General features: G+C 37.1%; 1 protein-coding gene across 1 annotated transcript in view; it reads left to right on the forward strand.

Moving 5' to 3' along the window:
• The window catches only part of CRIM1 (cysteine rich transmembrane BMP regulator 1), a 186213-nt gene that overhangs the window by 76471 nt on the left and 88165 nt on the right, over nt 1-21577 (forward strand). Inside the window, exons 3-4 of the mRNA XM_005145103.4 lie at nt 11872-12114; nt 20917-21037. Of these exons, the coding sequence (XP_005145160.1) occupies nt 11872-12114; nt 20917-21037 (364 nt within the window). The remainder of the gene's footprint in view (nt 1-11871; nt 12115-20916; nt 21038-21577) is intronic.

A 21577-nucleotide genomic window follows, 5' to 3' on the forward strand; every position in this document is an offset into this window, starting at 1 on the left:
GAAGCTTAGTACTTCATAAACTCTGACTTTCTGCTTTTTTGTAGTTTTGACATTTAATTCTCTCTGTGGGAGGTTGCTTCTTTGACGTAGAATAAGGATTCAACAGGGTGGTGATACCTAGTAGCATTTAATGAATGATGGATGTGAAGCTGTGTTTAGTTGATACCATCTATTTTACATATTTCATTTATGTACCTTCATAGGTACATAGGTATGCAGGCACCTGTTCAGTGACTGTGAGGAATAAAGACTGTGGATGTTGCATGTTTCTCAGTTTGTGTTAAAAGTAATCTGGTTTCTTGCACTGGGTTTTGTATGCCAGTGTTGCAGAATGGCACAGCTTGCTTGTCTTTCCTACTCTACTGTGATTCCTTGTAGTTTTTAGTCTGTTTGAGGGTTGGTTATTAATACATGCGTGCGTATGAGTTATGTTGCCTCCCCCCTCTGCCCCACTCCCCCAGATGTGTAGATATTTCTTGTTAGGATACTGCTGCAGTTTGGAAGCAGGAAGAGTAAGATGAGTCTCACATTTCCAATTGTCTGTTTCCTTTTCTTATCAATTCTCAAAGACTTTAGTGCGAACAGTTGGACAGCTATCTTCTCAAGCTTAAACTTATACTAAAATTTAAATTTCATGTGTTTCTTGTTGTCTTTTGTTACTGCTTCTCACATTTTATTATTTTCACAATAAATATATTTTTTCTTTTTTTATGTATGTGATTGGTAGATATGAAGAAACATGAGCCCATCCAAGCTAACATTGAAAATGGGTAGTGCAGACAGGAACTTAGAATTTAACAAAACTAATTGTGTGATATTTAAGTGCTTCATTTATTTTTCCTGGTGCACATGTTCTTTGTATTCAAGAAAGCCTATCTCCAGAGAGTATTATATTTTAAATATTCCATATTTTTACATGGAATATGAGAAATTGCCTCTAGTGTAAGAACAAAAGAATGGTGGTTTATCTTCTTTTACAAGCAAGTCTTCAGATATGATGCTTATTTGTCCTTCTTGCATCTGAAGTGTCAGATGAGGCATTTTATTAGATTTGTCTTTGAAGAGAAGATAATGTTTTATGTGGAATATCCACCATCTCTGTATTGAGAGTGAATGCTCTCAACTAAGGTTTTGTTAAGTGTCACTTTTTTTGCAAAAATAAATCTAGTAAAAACTCATATCTACTTTTTCTGAAGGACTGAGCTGTTCAGTAAATTCTTTCATGTTGACAATTTTTCTTGGAACTGGAAATGTAGGAAAAGTATTGTAGCGTCTCTTCAAACTTCAAGGCACCAAAAATTTTAATGTAAGACCTCACTGCATCAGTATAGATTCCACACAAAATTATAATGGCTGTCATCTTACTAAGCCTGGAACTCTTTTTCTGTTGTCTAATGCGTAGAACTTCTGTTCAGTAAGTTGATGCATGCTTTGTAATGGGTGAATTGCAAAGTAATAGTTATTGGTATTAAAAGTCATTCTAGGGAGGCCAATTTAATAGAAATATTAATGTTAAACAAATAAAGTAAAAATTCAGGTAATATGGATAATCTTATATATTAGAAATGCATTTAAATTTGAGAGACTATTTAGAAGAATTTAGGAAGAACCCAACACAGAAAAGTCAATAGAGTGGCACCATAGTGCAGGGTGGGAGGGTGAAAATATCTCAAAACACTTAGGCATTGGTCTTCAGTAGGCATGTTCTGTTTACCTAAGAAGGAACCTATACCTTTCTTCCTACTTTCTAATAACTGTGCTATCTTAGATTAGTAAAGAAAAGAATGAAATGTGCAGGGTTGGTTTTTCTGATGTTACGCATTTCTGAAGGATTTTAAGAAGTGTGTGGTTAAGCTGCTGACAAACAGGCAGAGATCCTTTGAACATAATAGCTAGGAAAACTAGTTTGCATAATGAGGTTTACTTGCCAGAAGTATCTTAAGGCATTCAAGTCCTTGTTTTATTATGTGTGGGTTTGGCTTTTTGGTATTTTCTATTTATTTTTTTAATATTAGCAGAGATCAGAGAACTCGAGGAAAGCATTTAAATTCGTTTTTATTAACTTAACAAAACACTGAAGGACAGACAGAGGTTGATTCAATTTCACTAATAACAAGAAGTTTTGTTCCTTTAAATATTAAACCCTTCACTTCTAAGTTAATTTTTACACTTCAGTTGCTTTTTTAAATCTAGCTCTAGAAATTAATGGCTTTACTTGCTGTTCTATCTTGGTTGCTAACTTCATATGTATGTGAATTCTCGTTTCCTTGTAAAATCATGTATTGTAGTTTGCATTTACTGTGAATGCAAGTGTTTTCTGGATCCCTGTTATGTTTATGTTTTCAGATGTTGATCAGGAAGTAAACAGTGATTTGAGATTACTACTTGGGGGTACTCCTTAGAGCTAACCTCAGAGGTGTTTGTCCTTTGTGAGGTGTAGGTTATATGCTCAAAGTAAGATCCCATTCTCCCTTCCACATCAAGATGTGTGTTGCAGTACTCCTCTTTCAGTGAAAATGTCTGATTATTTTCCTTAAGCTATATTAAGCAGAACTGTTACAAATATTTATTCTTTATCATCATTTTGGTGTGCATTCAACATTACCTTTGGTTTGCAGCTGCTTATATCATTGCAATACGCAATACTTTATGCTTTAGGTAAACTTACTACTGGTGCATATCTTTGTAAGTCACTGAAGTATATGCAGTTGATACTAGTTAAGAATTTAGTGTTTTCATTTTTTGATTTACTTCCAAAATGTTTTGGCATTCTTTAAAGTCTTGGCTCTCTAGTTCAGACCACCTCATTACTGTTTACATACTCCTTCTTTCTTTGGAGATTTCAGTTATTTGCCAATGTAAAGATTGAGCAATAGCAGGAGTAGTATCATTCACCCAGAATAATAGGCTCTCTTACATAAAGAAATCACAATGCACAATGTTATTCCATTCATGACAGTACTGAAAACACTATGAATTACTTACTGTGAATTTGACCACAGGCAGCTGTCTGCTCATCTCTCCATCTAAATCCTGAAGGATTTTCAATACTGATGTTTAAAGGGGCTTTATTGCTATTGGAAGCAGTGTAATTACTAGTGGAAATGGGTCCTGCCTTTAGGATGGTACACCTCCCAATCTGCTGTGCAGCAAACAACAAACACTGTCCTTCTCTGTTTGTACAGTTCTGTCAGAAAGCTGGTGCTACCGATTATACATTTGAATTAACTTGTTGGTGTCAAGCTCTTAATGTATATTAAAAAAATCAATTAAAAGGAGGATTTAAATGAAATGCAGGAAAAGGAAAGATACCTTTGAGTTTTCCAGACTGACTGTTTCTAAGCCTAATGGAGAAATGCTTTGAGCTGAGAAATCTGAATCCAAATGCAGCTACTGCCACAAATAATATTGATTTCATAGAACTTGAATTTGCATTTAGACACAGTGTGTCTGACAAATACCCCTTGATTCTTTGGTAGCCAGTGTTTAGGTTAAGGCTCAATTGCAATTCTGGTGTGCATTTGGTTTTGAATTACTACCTTTCTTAATATTTTCAGTACAGGAGAAGAAAAAAGTTCAGGAAGTGGAATTATAGCATCCTAATACCTTTGCTATCCACATGGGATTATTACTTTTCCTGTCTCTAGTGGTCTGGAGTGGCATAACCCTTGTTCCTGGTTATTTGGTTCTTGAAATGAAAAATCTTTGGCAAATCTGAATACCATGTTGCAAAGATGCACATGTAGTAAAAGTTGTCTCAGATGGTCTTTGGTGTGTAACTCTTTTTAACCCAGATTAGTTGCAGGCTGTTGCTGTTGTATTACAAAAAGTTTAGGCTAACATACTGGTGAGACATTGCGTCACTGTGTAGGATGCAAAATCCAGGGTACCAGAATGCTGGAAAGCGAAGCAAAACTCATTTAAAATGCAGAATGGATTTTAAGTAAAGTTCAAGTTTAGGTAAAAGGTCAGGCTCTAGTTCCTTTTTTATTTGTAGCAGTTCATCCGTATACAGTACTGTGCATATTCTGTGTGAAAGGTAGTCTAATTTTTTAATCTACTATAACTGTTCTTTTAATTCTTGAAAATCCTTTTGGGTATTTTGCATTCCAGTATCGATCCCTGTCTGTCTGACTGTTTCGGCTGGGTAATCATTTTTCTTCTTTATCCCTAATCCTTTTAATATTTCCTTCCGGCCACTGTACAACAGTATAGCATGCCTATTGTTTGGGATGTGTTTCAATGACAACCATAAGACTGTACAGTAAAAGTGGCTGTATTTTAGACTAAATTTCACAAAGCTGATATGCAATTAAACAAAAATGCAAAGCTGAACAACACGTCTTCAAAGCACATATGCTGACCTTAGTTCTTCGTTTAGTCATACAAAATGTTCATCCTTACTGTATTTTAAACTGCTCTGAAAAATTAAATATGAAGGTAGGTATTTCAAAATGCTTCATATTCTGTATTCTTCTTGTGGACCTAACAGAAATGATAAATTTTATTCTCTCTGTGTATACACATATGTATACATCTATGCATACATGTGCACATAAAATCTTGTTTTTAAAGGAGCAGTTGTAGAACAGTTGAAGTATCTCAGCAGAAATGCTTGGACCCAAGTCTCTGATAGTTCTCTTCAGCCCTCTCCTTGGATGAAAACATTTTGTCCTTGTTTCTATGGTGACTGAGTAAAGGCATCTCTAGTCACACAAAGTCTTGACAAATTTATAACAATCCCTCCCTGAAAAGGTTTCCAGAAAACCACAGATCTGTTATGTTTCACCTGAAGGAGGAGGATGCTTCCAGCCCCACTGGGGTCTTCTACTGTGTTTTTCCTGTGCTAGGTTATACCTTCAAATCACTTCACTGTGCTAAACAATGCTTCAACTGTTCTGCTTTTCTCATTAGCTAAATGTGACATATGCTTTCTCTGCGTGTCAAAGCAGAGCATGCAAACATAATGAAGGAAAAGAATTTGAAACAGAGGTGAAAGCAGAGTTTTTATTTCTTCTTCAGGAGCTCTCGTTTGTTTCCATACTACTTTGGTACCAGCCAAGAAGGGTGTGTGTGTATGTTTGGATTTTATTACAACTGCTCTACTTTAACAAAACCAAAAAGCTTTAGAGACCTAGGCTTCTGATACTCCATGGCTGTCTTAATGAAGACACCTCTAGCTAGTAGCCAGTTTGAGTATTGTATAAACCGTTCAAGAAGGTAAGGAAGCTACCTTCTCTCAGAGCATTGTTTGTAACATTAAGACTTCAGTAACTTGCCTTTATATGCCTCCACTTCCCCATAATAACTTCATAAGGTCATGGGAAACAGAATTATCAAAATACATAGTATCTTCTGATATGGAGAAACTTTCTGAAAGTTGTAGCTTTAAGGCTGTTGCTTTATGACAGACTCTTTCTAATGTTAATAGCAAAAAGAAAAATAAAATCCACATCTTGATTTCTTCTTTATTCTGTCCTTTGAAGATTTCTTCCTTCCCCCTCATGCACCTTATAACAAATCAACTGCAGTTCCAATGAAAGGTCAGTTTGAATGTTGTTATACCTTGGTTTCTGAGATGCTGCAACTTTCCTGTGTACTTCCAAGATGAAAATCAAATGCAAATGTGAAATGTTTTGAAGACATTCTGACTTGTTCAATGACTATTGTAATATTCATGTGTTTTAATATTAAAGCACAGAGTACGTCATAACTTAGTTAATATTTTCAGTTACATGTTGTAAATTATGTGATTCAGTTATTCTTATTAACTGCAGGATGTCCTCTGTCACGTGCTTAGTAACGGCAGGTTCTTTTTACAGGCTAATTGCCAAGTAACAGAAAGTAAGCCTGAACCTTCAGACCTGCAGAAAATACAGTTTGCCTTGAAATGCACATTGGTGTGAATCTGGTACCAGTAGTAATTTATACCTAGAAATAGGACTGTCACTGGTAAACTGAATACATTTTTGTTAAACAGTCTGTGAGGCTGCCTTTTTGAGTAGAGACGAAGTTTGTTTCCAAGGGTAGGAGTCTTATTTTGAATTAATAATCATGTCAGTTTTCCTATTTTGATTATGTTCAGTTTATTAAAAATGTTATCTACCCCAATACATTTCTGAATTTCTTGAAGATTGACAGGATCAGAATAAATAGTTTGTAAAAAGCTTGATTTATCCAGACTCTTCTTTAATCTGTGTAGAGATTCTTTGTTGGCTCAGGCTGGTGAGATGTCACAGATACCAGAATGCTTCCAGCTTTGGTGTTACTAGATGAAAGGCTATAAAGAGAATAGCCTTTATGTGTCCCACAGAGAAAACCTCATCAGCAAACTCACTGATAGCTTCTGTTCTTTACGTAGTCGTTTGAGATGCTGCTTTTTTTGAACACAAAAGCAACATTTTCAGCCAACTAAGTTTTATTTAGTGAGTTGTGGATTCTCTGATTTATGAGAAGCTTTATGGATGCATCCTTGACAAGTAATTGTCCATCTTGTTGATGGTGGGTTGTTTTTCTTTTAAAGGAGAGACTAAAATGTGATTAAGTTGTATATGTCTTTTCCATTAACTGTTTGATTCTGTGAGAATCAAACAGGAAAAACGTGTGCAACTCCTCATTTCATTAAATTGCTAACTTCTTGCCTTGTTAAAATGGTCAGTTTATTAAATGAGACCTATCAACTGCTTCAAGGGTAGAGGTAGAACAGCGTTTTATGAAAACCATATGTTAAGCAGTGCAATTAAGTGTCCTGTGTACAAACTGTTAATTAGAGAACCAGACATCTGCTTTAACAAATAATTTTCATGCTTTTCTACATATTGTTATGGTTGTATGAAATTGTTCTTGTAAGGAAATTACACTATGTATTAGGGGAATGTGACACATATGTATCTTCGTGCCAAGTAATCTGTGTGCTAAGATGATTCTTTATTTAGGCATAAGTATGTTATAGGTTTGCAGTGCTGATTTATTTCATAGTAAGCCACATATATATACTTCTCCCTTGAAAATGTAATTCTTTTATGTTTGATACACTGGTTTGAAAGATGAAGTTCTCCGGTTTCTGGGCGCACATATTAATTGTTTATATTCTATTTGTTATCCAAATTTACATAATGAAATGGAGGTTAAGTCCTGATGCCTTGTTTGATTTTGAGGATGTTGGATTTGCATAATAGACAGGTTGGCTGGAGCCTTGGGTGACATGGTTTAGTGTGAGGTGTCCCTGCCCACGGCAGGGGGGTTGGAACTTGATGGTCTTAAGGTCCTTTCCAACCCTAACTATTCTATGATTCTATGATACAGTAGCTTAAAACATCTGGGAGGCAGCTTAGTGCTTCATAGTGTGTGTGTGTGTGTGTGTGTGTGTGTGTATTTGACAGGAAAGTGGTAGGCTGTTGTGAATCTACCTTGGTATATTGAGAAGCTACTTGGAAATAGTTTCTAGTAGGTGTATTAAACGGGTAATGTGGCATAAGTATCACTGGTGAGTAATTTCACAGTTGTCTTCTGTGGAATGCAGCCTATCATTGCCCTACCTTTGTGTCTTTTAAGATGGTCTGTTGTATTTTTAATCAGTTTACTCTGACCTGTTCTCTTATGTGCTCCTTTTGGAAGGGCTGAAAGAGTTTGTTAACAAAGGAAAAAAGAGGCATTAAATATTTAATGCCATCTTAAATAGCTATATGTAGGGGAATTAAGTCAGGAATCCTGCTAAAGCAGTGACACTTATGTCTGTATTGATGCTTGTAATTTATTTTGAGAACAAATTCAACTTTGATACCTTTTTGACCAAGTAATGGAAATGTTAACAAGTTTAGTGCAGTGAATTGTAGAAATAAGTCTCATACAAACCATTATCCCTGTAAACAGGGAAGATGGGTATGCTTGCCATTTGCTGAGATAACTAGAAGAAAAGTCTTGAAACTTTTCTTAATGGCTGCTTAAATACAATGTCTTTTATTCAGGGCTGGTATCAAAAAGAAGAGCCCACATCAGCTGCAGTAAAACAGAACTCCCACCTTCTGATACTGGAGTGAGTACTGGGCTCAGGAAGCAGTTGGCTCATGTGGTGCCAGCTGATTTAACTAAAATATAGTAATGCCACTCTGGGAGTTGCTGTATTATTATGTTTAAAATAAAGATTATTTTCAGGAGTATGAATTAGGGACTCAGCAAGGAAACACTTTGAATACTGCTGGTCATATATCGTCACAGTCACTTGTTCCTTTGCACAGGAGGAAAACTGAGTATGAATCAAGAAACAAATCATGATATATTTTACAGAGAGCTTCTTTACCTGCCTGTGACTGCTAATTGGGTTGGTGTTAAGGAAGCTGAAAAACAATTATCTGTTGGCTGGTCCAGCCTGGCTTAGTATATTTGACTTTCCTGTTGCTTAGTTCATTTGTGTATGGAGAAGGGAATGTCTTAACATGTACATAGTTGGGAGATTATAATTTGGAAGCACAATATTTATACAAATAATAGGGAGGGGGCTTTATTTGGTTATTTTTCAGGACTATGAAACACAAAAGTAGTGGTGGCATGGGATTAAAAAGAAAACTTTAAATTTTATTTCAAAATATTTACTGGTGTTTTGCAACCTGGTATTAAAACATAAACAAGCATTTTCAAGGTGATGGTTGTTTGTGTTTAAGCCATTTCCTCTGAAAGTGATGCTGGCTTTATTTAGTACTAGAGTCCCATTGTATTCTGTTGGAGTCAACTACACTGAGCGCAATGTTCTAATGTAGAAAAGACTATCAAAGATAGTAACTGTGAAACACTGAGTGAACACTGTGTGCAAAAAAACCTGTCATGGTTTAAAGTTCTCTCTTCCATGCTTGCAATGCTTCTCACATGCTGATAATGTTGTATCCTTCTTTACTTTGTATTTTTTACTAGATGATCTTACCAACTCTTAACAGAAGACTTTGCATTGGTCTTCAAAATATATTTACCTAGAGTTCTGAATAGTCTGAATCTCAACAGTTTGACATCTGCATCTGACAAACCTTATATTGGTCAAATAGGTCAAATGCAATACAAATTGTATTTGACCAAATGTATTGATCAAGTTGGTGTACTGTAAGTACACTTTTAAAATGCATTTTGAAAAGTTAATATATTAGCCTTCCAGTATCTGAAGGGGGCCTACAAGGGTGCTGGAGAGGGACTCTTCACTAGGGACTGTAGTGATAGGACAAGGGGTAATGGGTTAAAACTTACAGAGGGGAAGTTTAGATTGGACATAAGAAAGAAATTCTTTACTGCTAGGGTGGTGAGGCACTGGAACGGGTTGCCCAAGGAGGTTGTGAATGCTCTGTCCCTGGTGGTGATCAAGGCCAGGTTGGACAGAGCCATGGGTGGCATGGTTTACTGTGAGGTGCCCCTGCCCATGGCAGGGTTGGAGCTAGATGATCTTGAGGTCTTTTCCAACCCTAACTATTCTATGATTCTATTATGCCTATTTTAGGCTTCACAAGAGAGAATGTGTGAGTGTGGGATTATCTTTTAGGCACGGAAATCAGAAAATTGCTGGATGCATAATGCTAGGACAGATCAAGTAACGAACAGTGAGTTTCAGGGTTTGTTGTGACTATGAACTTGAAAGGCTGCCACTGCACTGCTATTCAGTTGCTTCTCTGTGCATGACTGTACAACATGCATTGGAAAATTAAAAGGTTTTTAAAAGCTAAAATATCAAGACTTTGGTTATATCTGTAAGCTAAAGAATACTGTTGAAATACTGAAACTAGTATGTTATCTATTATTTATACAACTTTCTACGGTGAACCTCTGTGGCCAGTAATGTTCAGTCTGAACAATGTGTTTAATAAAGTATATAAGAACCTAAACATAAGGGTAGTTAAAAAAAAAAAGTAAAAAGAAAAAATTGTTCTTACAAGTGTTATTTAAAATTCTTGGCAAAATTTGTATGCTACCCTGGGCTGTTTTAAAGATAGATGGGAATAGTGGTGAATTTAACTTTAAGAAGAGAGTTATGACACTATCTAATATCGCATTTCAGTCAGTAATCTTTGTAGTTTATAAGAAAAATAAATGACACGTTTGTACATGAAGGAAATACGTGTAATTTTTTTAATTCTCTTTTGCTGTATTTGCCAACTAAATTTGAGGCAGATGTTTGTATTCATTATTTCTGTTTGCAATTACAAATGCTAAGACCTAGGTTAATATTTTTTTAAGCACTTAAATGTCTAGGCATTATATCACTGGTAAGTTTAAATGAAACTAAAACAATAAATTAGCCATGTAGACAAGCAATACTGCTTTGATTCTTCAGTATTACCTAGAATTTAGAAGAATATGCTAAAATTACATGTAACACTGATCCTCTGGAAAATAAAAGTATTGTTTGATTGACATTCACTGCACGTTTGGAAGCAGAATTGCATGTTTTCTGTGCTGCTTTTAGTTTAAAAAAAATGAAATACAATATCCAGTAGCTTTAGTAACTCCAAAACCAGTGAGTTTCTAAAACCTTGGGGAAGGTTTTCTTGACTTTTTATCAGAGATGCAAATATTTGATATGTCTTAATCATTGAGATTATCATTAGAGATCAGTTTTTAAAATGACATTAGCATGCATATCGTATTAATAGAGTTAGTGTTGGTTTTACTTATTTCAGCTATTCTGAATCTAACCTTAATGACAAGCGAAGTAGTTGACTAATTTTGTTGGGGCAGTAGCGGCATTTGTAGTAGAACCATCTAGATTACAAACTTGCAGGTAACCAAGGAGTGGTACAAACAATACATAAATTCAGGTCTTGCTGTTCTGTTGTTGTGGGAGTTTTTGTGGTCAAGCTTGCGAAGGCTCCCTGCAATGCCTCTCGACGCTCAAGTAACCATGTCTTGTTGACCTAAAGATACTGCTCTTCTGAGTGTCTTGAATACCCTTGGTTTGTAGCAGTGATCAGGTATATTGAGCAAAGTGAGACCCTCATGGATACAAGCAAGTTTTTTTCAGTGTTTCTTTTACAGAGTAAATCAGTCACAAGAGCAATCTGATTTTGCAGTGTAGGTTAGTCATTTCAGGATGTGACACAACATTTTTGCCAGCAGTAAGATTTGGGGTTTTTTTGAGAATGGGGAATCTTTTTCAGTGTCTTCTTTGTCTCATCTCAGTGTTTGTCTGGCTTGTTGCTATTCCCACCAACTTGCTGGCCTAGCTCCTCAATATTACTTTCTTTATTGCTATGTGCCTGCAGCTAGTGCCTCGAACCTATAGTGCTTCTAGCTAGTGCTGATCAAACCTCTTCTCTTTTACTTATTCAAGCCGCTGAAGTACATAGGAACAATATTTTTACAATGAGAACTGGGAGAATGTACAAGAAATATCCTCTTCTGCTAATACATGGACTCTCCAAACATATTAGCTGTTGAACTTTTAACCAGCCTTTTGAATATGTGAAATCTCAGTTCAGGTCAATCAGGCTTAATAAATAAATCAAATAAATCAGTTGCTCATAATGGAAAGTCTTAGGAAACTGAAGGTGTAGGTGTGAACATCGGGGCTGTGCATGATATGAGAGGTTGTTTTGTAATGTCATGGCCAAATGCGGAGCTTCACAGCTGTTTTTGAGGCTGTGTGGGTTCAGTAGTCGCGCACATTGCACGAATTAGGTTTTTTATAAAATATTCCATAGTTCACCTGCCATCTTGCAGATACCAAGGTTTTTTTCTTTAAGCATATTCCATAATTTTTGCTAGTCAGTTCAGCGCCAGAAGTTTCCTATTCTTCTTATTGCTTTAGGGGGGAGGGAGAAGAAAGGGAGTTTTATCTGAGCTCATCCTTACAGCTTATTGACATATATGGCATCCTGATTTTTCTCTCCCTTTCAGAAGAGAAGCCTGATTGCTCCAAGGCCCGCTGTGAGGTCCAGTTTTCTCCTCGCTGTCCAGAAGATTCCATCTTAATCGAAGGTTATGCTCCTCCTGGTGAATGCTGTCCACTTCCGAGCCGTTGTGTGTGCAATCCTGCAGGCTGCTTGAGGAAGGTTTGCCAGCCTGGCTATTTGAATATATTGGTTTCAAAAGCATCAGGAAAGCCAGGGGAATGCTGTGATCTCTATGAATGTAAACCAGGTAAAAATGGACATAATTTTTTTTCCAGTTTGAATTTTTTTCTAACTGACAAGCACAATAACCTATAGAATTGCATCTAATAAAGCCTATATAATCTCTGAATTCTTCTAATTCTTCTTCAAACTTAAAATGATAATATATAGGCATTACCCATTAGAAAAAAAAACTAAGAAATATTATAAGTTTTGCTTTCTTTTTTTTTTCCAAACATAAACTGAGCAACAAGGAAAAAGTAGCCTAGTGAGAATGTTGCATTTCTGTGGATGCTGCTAGTGAAAGTGACATACTGATTAGGTCACATAAAGGTCTTACATAGTAGAAGTATTTTGTGCATGGATAGGGAATTAAGGTTTCTGTCTTAATATTTCTCTAGATTACAAAGTGATGACCCTCGAAAACTAGAGAGTGAAGGGATTGTTGAGGTGCAGATTGAAAGACTTCACAGCATTTTTAGTATTTACCTATTTTCCATTTCATGAGAACACAAATTGCCCTTTTTTGTGGTTTATTCTCAGTGGAAGATGTAATTCACTCTTCTTTTTGATCCAGGCTTTGGTGAAGATGAATAATAAATAGAGAGGGATGAAGGCAGGCATATAAAATTGTATAATCCAAAATCCTAAAGGCAAACAGTATGCTTAAACTGTGCCTCTCCTGTGCTAGTTTAACATTTTCTTAAATCCTCCACAGAAGATGATTATACAGTCTTTATATCTTCTAGTGCTTCTCTTTATGGTTTCCCAAAAATCCGATGCAAATCTGACGGTGTGGAAATTTAAGCAGACTTTTTCCTCCTCTGTTGTGTGTAGTGGATGAACAAGTCTTTTATAATATTTTTGTCTCTGGAACATGTTGTCAACTTTAGTCATCTTTCGTCTAAAATTAGCTGTAATTTCTTATGGCATAGTTTCCTTGGACTCCTTGTTACATTGCTCCTCTGTAAGTTTTCTTAAAGTTTACCCACATTTTTCAAATGTGTTGTCCAAAAGCAGACTCCTATTTGGGGTGAGTCTTCATCAGCACAAAATACTGTAAAATAATTACTTCATCTTTCAAGCAAAATTCTAAATAAGTTCCGACTCCTTTGCAAGAGTTATATTTAGTTTATAAAGTACTTTGAATCCCAGATCTTGTAGCATGACTGCTGCTGATCCACTATATTTGTACATTTTAATTCTTCCTACATATACTTCAGGTATGCCTTTTCCGAATTTTATCTTTGTAGTGGTGTAAGCACAGCCAGTCTAAAGGTCTCTGGTTCAATCCCAGGTTTCAGCACTAAGGGGAGAGAATATAAAACTAAAAGGGGAAAGAAAAAAAAAACCCAACCGAACAGTAAAGACAGGTGATGCAATTGCTCACCACCCGCTGACCAATACCAAGCCTGATCCAAGCAGCAATTGGTCCCTTCTAGGCAACTCCCCCCACTATATATACTGGGCATGACATGCTGTGGTATGGAATACCCCTTTGGCTAGTTTGGTCAGGTGTCCTGTCACTGCTTCCTCCTGGCTTCCCGTGCTCCTCCTCAATGGCAGATCATGAGACGGAAAAGTCCTTGATCAGAGTAAACATTACTTAGCAACAGCTAAAAACGTCCATGTGTTATCAGCATAGTTCTCAGTCTAATGTTGAAAGCAGAGCACTGCACCAGCTACTGAGAAGGAAAAAAAACAACTTACAGCTGAACCCAAGACAATCATAATGACTTTGAGTTATTTCTTTGCTTCTCAAAGTAAAAGTTGGCTCTGCTCGGATCTTCCAAGTGTAATTTGCATTTTATAGTTTGCAAATAGCTCTGTCCAAAGTTACCTTTGTATGTTACTTCTTGAAGATTGTTTTCAGGTTGTTAGTATTACAGAATCTTTGAATTGAATATGTGATTATTGCATTGGTGGATTCATGTAACTGTGTGTGTTTTTTTTAAGTAGTTTGTATTTGTTGTTGTAGAGGGTTAATAGGTGAATATATATATTGGTGAATAGGTATATGGTACTGGGAAAATTATAATGCATGGTAGTAGGGTAGAAGAGCAGAGGCTTTGAAGAAATTGGGGAAGGAGAGACATTAATGGGATTTAGGGAAAGTGTACACCTTTGCAATGGAGGTTAGTAATTGAGAGGCTGAGAGAAAGCAGAGACATTTCCCCTACTCAAAAGACAATGAAAGTAGTTTCTTAGGCAGTAGTTAAGGTACTGAGGAGTGTATGTGGGTACTCCTGTGCATCCCCACAGTGATAGGTGGTGAAAGATGCAATGGCTAAACTACAGGATAAGTGGGGCCCTTACTTTGTGGCAGGGCCTTTGCTTGAGGGGAAAAAAAAGGAAGTATTATTAATACGTAATTATTAGTCACTACATAGCCTGATTTTTGACAAATTAGACTTCAGTCATTGTCCAAACTGACTTCTATAATTCTGGTCTAGATCTGCCTTTCACTTACCATTCGTCACAGTGGGAAGATTGTAAAAGAAGAAGCAGCCAACACAGGACTGGAAGACTGGAAAAGGAGCAGATGAATGTTGTCAAATCTTAGTAGTCTACAAATTACTTGCCACAGAAGGCTGCTTTTCCCCCCCACCCCCTTTTTTTTTAATGGCAAATATTTGCAAATCTGAAAAATTTTCAGTTTTCAGAGGCTCTCTGTTTTAAAGAGTATAAACTATACTTGTACAGACATTGTAGTCCATGTATGAATATTAGACTAAACATGCTGTTGTTGATTTGCTTTTTTTTAAATTCTTCTTTCTTGTAGAAAGTTTAGGGATTTTATTTTTAAATTTGCAAGTTATCATGATCTTGCTGGTTTTTTCCATCTGAAGTATTCTGTCATGTTCAAAACCACTCTGTGGTTTTAACTAAATGTCTTTGTTTAAGAGCAGGCAAGGGAATATCTTGTTTTACTATGATTGTATATTCTTTATTCATATATACTAGGATATATATATATGTATATAGGCTTATAGAATTATAATTTAGCTTGGAAGACTGGATGAATCTGGAGGTAATCTGATCCATTGTTTTATGCCATTTATTCTCTATGTGTACATATACATACCACTGTATATGTAGTAGCATATAACTTCTTATGTATGTATGACATTATGACCATTATCAATGTGGATTTGCTGCAACAGTGGTCATAAAGTGAAATCAGATAATACTCCTTGCATGGCAGAAATATTTATTTAGCCTATGATAAGCTTGATAATATCCCCTTTGTCTTCAGAATTTGAGTTGTAATCTTGAAGGAGTCTAGGGAAGAAGAGTTGGAGAGGAACTGAACTATCAGTGCTCTATTTCATGTTCCCTCTGTTTTTAATGGCATGTTACTGGAAACAAAAAAAAAGGACAAAGGACAGTATAAAGCCTGGTAGATAAGTATTCATGCAGAGTTTCTCATAAAGCTGATGTCAGTTCTACTGAACAGTGTCAGCATGTCTATGGAGTTTACATGTTGAACAGAGAAAACTGTTTTCCATACTTTGCCACAATCCTAAAAACTTTAGTTCCAAGTGCTGCTCCCAGAGCACTCTTCCTGTGCCTCTCTGTCTGCTTAACCAGGCTCCACGGGGGTTTTACACTAGCAAGGGCTTTCTGGTGGAAACAAATTGCTAGAAGCTGGGAGGCTGCTTCCTATGATACCAGTGCTGCCTTGTGCCAGTGTAAAGTGTTTGTGCAATTAAAGCACAAATTGTGTTTATTTCTCTTCCTTAAATAAGATGTCTCTAGTTTACAGTGGCATTTAAGTTTGGAGCTTTCTGCTGAGAACTGCGTATGTTCAAATACTGTGATTGGCAACTGAGTTAGTGAAAGGAAAACAGGAAGTGTTTTCTGAACAGTAAATGCTAGAATAGAAATCTTTCCTTTTGAGATACACTTTCTCTTCTTTTACTTTAGAAATGCAATGATTTAAAGCATTGGAAGTCAGTTAAAATGAACAGTGAAGATACTTAGAAGCTTAGCTGTACCCATCTATTAAGCTCCACATTATTTTGTCTTATATATTACTGTTACTCCACCAAGCATCTTACTGCAATTGTGGTGCCTACTCAGTCCAAGTATGTCATGTCTCTTTTGTTTTGCTGTGGTTACTAAGCTCAGAGGTGAGATAACGCTGATCTGGTGCCATAAGCAACATACTTTGTTCCTACAAGCTGTGTACAACTGTGTATATAACTGGCCAGTCATGAGCAGTGAATTTAGTTATAAGCTGGGAGCTACCTCTTAAGTATTCTCAAGCCTTTTTTTTTTTCTAAAGATAGTTTGAATGAAAAGTCTCAGTTGGATCTGCTTAATGTGTTAACAGCAGAAATAAAAATAACGTGAAACATGATTTGAAGGAGTATATAATGCCTGTTTTCCTAAGAAGCTAAAACAGTATGAGCAATGATGGGTTTGAAATCATGTTTGTTAATTCAAAGATGGAGTTAAAATCTAATCTAAAAGGTATTTGCCGAAGTTGTGATAGCAGCTCTAGCTGCCGCTTCTAAATGAAGAAAGGTAGTTTATTTTGGCAGTTATCCAACATATGTTGGCTGGACCTTTATTGCTAACTATTTTGTTGTCGTTGTCCTGTATGGTGAGATAGGGGAGTGTCATCCCTTAGTTTCTGACATCCTTGGGAAAGCATTAGGAAATGTCTGTCGTGCTAGACAGAACTTCTGTTGAAAAGGCTACTCATTTTCTAGTAGTCTTTCTGGCAGAGGTTTCCTTCACTCTTCTCCAGTACCCCTGCATGGCCTCAAAATTACTCTTACTGAAATGGGAGGTTTTTCTGGCTTAAACACAATTCTAAAGAAAATGTAATAGTTCGGTGCATTTCTTTGGGGAATTCTGTGCAGTCAGGGCTTGGTGGAAAGTCTGAGATCAGCAGCAAAATGTAGTAGGTAGTGCATAGTGCTCAGGGAGGTAACCTGTGCTCCAGTCAGGTACAGCTTCAGCATTGGAAGTCAGGTCTGGAATTTTTAGTCTCGCACTGTCAGCAAAATCAAGTTTTTTACATGTAGCTGTGAGAAATAGAATTTTATTATTTTTTTTAGTTCCCTGTTGCTTACAGAATGTGCTGTTCTGTTGGATAGTCTATTAGAAGCTGTTGTTGAGAGTATTTAACAGGTGAGGTTGGGAAAGGACTGAAAAAAATGTGTGGGGAAAGAAGTACAGATACGTTTCTAATGGAGCTGGGGAAATGGCTTAAAAGTGGACAGTGATGGTGAGAGAGTTAAAAAAAATCAACAAATTCAGGGTTTCATTTTGAGAAATATCTGTGTTAGGAGAGTTAAGAACTGATACAACTGGATTGAAAGTCCAGGAATGTCATTCGCTCTGGTTGTATTTAATATGTTCTGAAGTGTGAAGGAATGTGAAAAGGATGATGCATTGTGATGAAGAGATACTTTCATGCGTTCTTTTTCCAGAACAGAAAGTACAACTCCTATTATCAGATGTAGTCATGTTGCATTGTATTATTTGTGAGGGACCACTTGAGATACATCTGAACTGAAAGCAAAGGGTGTAATATTATGCTTCTTAGCTCCTGTAGAAGCCAACTTTGTACCCTTGTGCTGAATCCTCAGAAAGATATGACTTCTGGAAAAATAGGAAGTTTTTTCTGTGCTGAGCCACAGTGCTGCATATAAAAAACTAAAATCATCATAGAATCATAAAATGGTTAGAGTTGGACCTTAAAGGTCATCTACTTCTAACTCCCTTGCCATAGGCAGGGGCATCTTGCACTAGGCCAGGTTGCTTCAAGCCCCATCCAACCTGGTCTTGAACACTTCAGGGATGGGGCACTGTTCAACTTCCCTGGGCAACCTGTACCATTGCCTCACCACTCTCACAAATATATAATAACAACTTATAATATAAGCCTGTTAATGAAAAGTACACTTTTTAATTATTGGAATCAAACAAAGATGTGAAAACTAGTAGTTCAGTGGCAAATGTTTGTAGTTTTATTTTTTAAGGCAGTAGTACAGCTAATCTGGGGGACATAGAATCATAGAATAGTTAGGGTTGGAAAGGACCTTAAGATCACCTAGTTCCACCCCCCCTGCCATGGGCAGGGACACCTCACATCAAATCATGTCAGCCAAAGGCTCTGTCCAACCTGGCCTTGAACACTGCCAGGGATGGAGCATTCACAACCTCCTTGGGCAACCCATTCCAGTCCCTCACCACCCTTACAGTAAAGAAATTCTACCTTATATCCAATCTAAACTTCCCCTCTTTAAATTTTAACCCATTACCCCTTGTCCTGTCACTACAGTCCCTAATGAATGATCCCTCCCCAGCATCCCTATAGGCCCCCTTCAGATACTGGAAGGCTGCTCTGAGGTCTCCATGCAGCCTTCTCTTCTCCAGGCTGAACAGCCCCAGCTTTGTCAGCCTATTTTCATACGGGAGGTGCTCCAGTCCCCTGATCATCCTCATGGCCCTCCTCTGGACTTGTTCCAACAGTTCCATGTCTTTTTTATGTTGAGGGCATCAGAACTGTACACAATACCCCAAGTGAGGTCTTGTGAGAGCTCCTGCTGATCATGCTCCTTTTGATGCAGCCCAGGATACGGTTGGCTTTCTGGGCTGCGAGCGCACACTGGAGCTGGCTCATGTTCATTTTCTCACTGACCAACACCCCCAAGTCCTTCTCCTTGGGCTGCTCTGAATCTCTTCTCTGCCCAACCTGTAGCTGTGCCTGGGATTGCTCCGACCCAGGTGTAGGACCTTGCACTTGGCATGGTTAATCTTCATAAGGTTGGCATTAGCCCACCTTACAAGTGTGTCAAGGTCCCTCTGGATGGCATTCCTTCCCTCCAGCTTATCAACCACACAGCTTGGTGTCATCAGCAAACTTGCTGAGGGCACACTCAATCCCACTGTCCATGTCAGTGACAAAGATGTTGAACAAGACTGGTCCCAAAACTGATCTCTGAGGGACTCAACTCGTTACTTGTCTCCAGCTGGACATTGAGCCATTGAACCACAACTCTTTGCGTGCAGCCATCCAGCCAGTTCTTTATCCACTGAGTAGTTCACCTGCCAAATTGATGTCTCTCAAATTTAGAGGCACACATATTTTTAAATAATGAAGAATCTGATTATAGACTCTTCTGTAACCTTTCAGAATGTTCAGCTTTTCTGGAAGTTTGGCTTCAGACTTTTTCCAGTTTAAGAAACCCATTTAAGTGTGAAAGTAAGTAGGAGCTTCCTTTTCCTTCTTCAGGTATCTTCTATCTCTTACCTCATCTCATCTTTCTCCTGAGAGCAAAGGCTAAGAGGACCAGCACTGTTCAGCCTGAAGGAGAAGAGTTAGGGGAGATCTCATGAATGCATATAAATACCTGAAGGGAAGGTGTAAAGACAGAGTCAGTCTCTTTCGGTGATGGATGGTTGCAGGACCAGAGGTAGTAGACACAAACTGAAAAAAACAGTGTTCCTCTGAACATCAGGAAACACTTTTTCACCATGGGAGTGACCAAGCACTGGCAGAAGTTGCCCAAAGAGGTGGTGTCATCTCCATCCTTGGAGATATTCAAAAGATATCTAGGCAAGGTCCTGGGCAACCAGAACTGGCTTGGGGAGGAGGTTTAACTAGTTGATCTCCAGAGGTCCTATCTAATCTCAGTTGTTCTTTGATTAATGTATTAATTTAATAATAATGATCTCCCAGTTTGGATAAAAGACTGAGGTGGAGTATGAGCGTGGAAAACAAAATTCTGTGGGTGATGGATAAGGTAACTCATACCCTTTGTTCACCAAATCCTACTAATCCTATAAGAACTGAAGAGCGCTTCAGGACTAATAAGAGATCAGTACAAAATAAATAAAAATGGGTAAGTCAGATGAAACAGGGGAATGACTGACTATATACAGCCACTTAATTACCTGAGAATTTTCTGTTTGAATGCTCTTGATTTGAGGTTTGTTTGTAATTCTTCTTAGGTTTGTACTTTTTTAATAAAGGTAGATTGGGCTGCTTTTCAGGGTTAGTGAGCCATGTACTAGCACATTGTAACCACTGGGGAAAAAAAATTAACTATTTAGGAAAAAAGCACCTTAGCTGAGACTTGGTGGCATGATTAAAGTTTCCTTGTGTTTCTTCTTTCATTGTCATCACTGGTATATGGAAAGATGGACACAGGAATAACTGTGCAGTAGCAGGTTGTTGGCTGTTTTTTCCCAGACAGCTTGCCTGGGAAGGAGGCAGAGGAGACCTTGAATCCAGATTAGAGAGATTGCTAGTTTAAATTCAGGAAACTGGACATTAGTAGCTTCTTGGCACAATAGAATCATGCAAATCATATTGGTCACTTTGGACCACACTGACAAGCTTATGAATTTCAATGCTGAATGTGATAATGGAGGACTTAAACAGAAGAGTTGTTTCATAATTATTCGTTAATAAAATGGAACACAAAGCTCTAGGGTTTTTTTAAGTGAAATATTATTAAACTAAGTATTTCTGAGTTGTTTACTCTTTTAAATGCTATGGGGAAAATATATTCTTGGTAACCTAGTATATATCTAGTAACTTACATAATTTACAGGCATCTTGAACTTTTATTTCTTTTTTTTTGCTAACTAATATTTGCTCATTTACTTTTCAAGTCAGTAATTTAAAAAAGTGAATCTTAAAGAGAAAGGAAGTGGTTTTGTAACGTTACCTACCAAGCATATGTTTATTAGGTGATTTTTCTAACATAAAGGGCTGATGCATACCTGGTTGCTTATGATGAAGCAATTTGCAAAAAGCTTCTAAAGCATGAGTAACAGGATTGTTTTTTCTTCCCTTCCTCCATAGTGTTCAGTGTGGATTGCAGCACAGTCGAATGCCCTCCTGTTCAACAAGTTGTTTGCCCACTGGATAGCTATGAAACCCAAGTCAGGCTGACAGCTGATGGCTGCTGTACACTGCCGACAAGGTTGGTGTCTTGATGGCTGAGTATCTTTAATTTATTCTCTACAGTTCTAGTATTATAAACACAACATAATTATGCATAGGTCTGTGGTAATAAATGTTAATACAGAATTTAAAAAAATATAAAGTAGCTTTAAGGTATATCAGGCTGATATAAATACAAATTTGTATCTTTTTGAAGCAGAAGAAAATTCTTGGTGCAAATGAATGAAGCTGGGTTTTGCTAGTTGAGGGGTTTGTACCTCTAGATGTATTTTCCATGTATTCAATTAATTTTACTAAAGTAAATTCTTTCAAGAAACTTCCAAAAGTCTTTGATAACGATTTAAATGATGGAGATGACAGAAGATATGCAAGAGAAAATCTTATCTAGTTAAAGAAAAAAACTTTGTTTTTTTTTGGTACATGGACACCACTGTAAAAAGCTCAAAGATGGTGGTTCTCTGGAACTGGGGATAGAAAATTCAGAAAATCATTTTACTTTGGTTGTTGCTCAAGCAGATATAATTTATGCAATTTGGAAAAATAAGATGATTTGGAGTTG

The sequence above is a fragment of the Melopsittacus undulatus genome, chromosome 3, assembly GCF_012275295.1.
Source record: "Melopsittacus undulatus isolate bMelUnd1 chromosome 3, bMelUnd1.mat.Z, whole genome shotgun sequence".
Taxonomy (NCBI): Eukaryota; Metazoa; Chordata; class Aves; order Psittaciformes; family Psittaculidae; genus Melopsittacus; species Melopsittacus undulatus.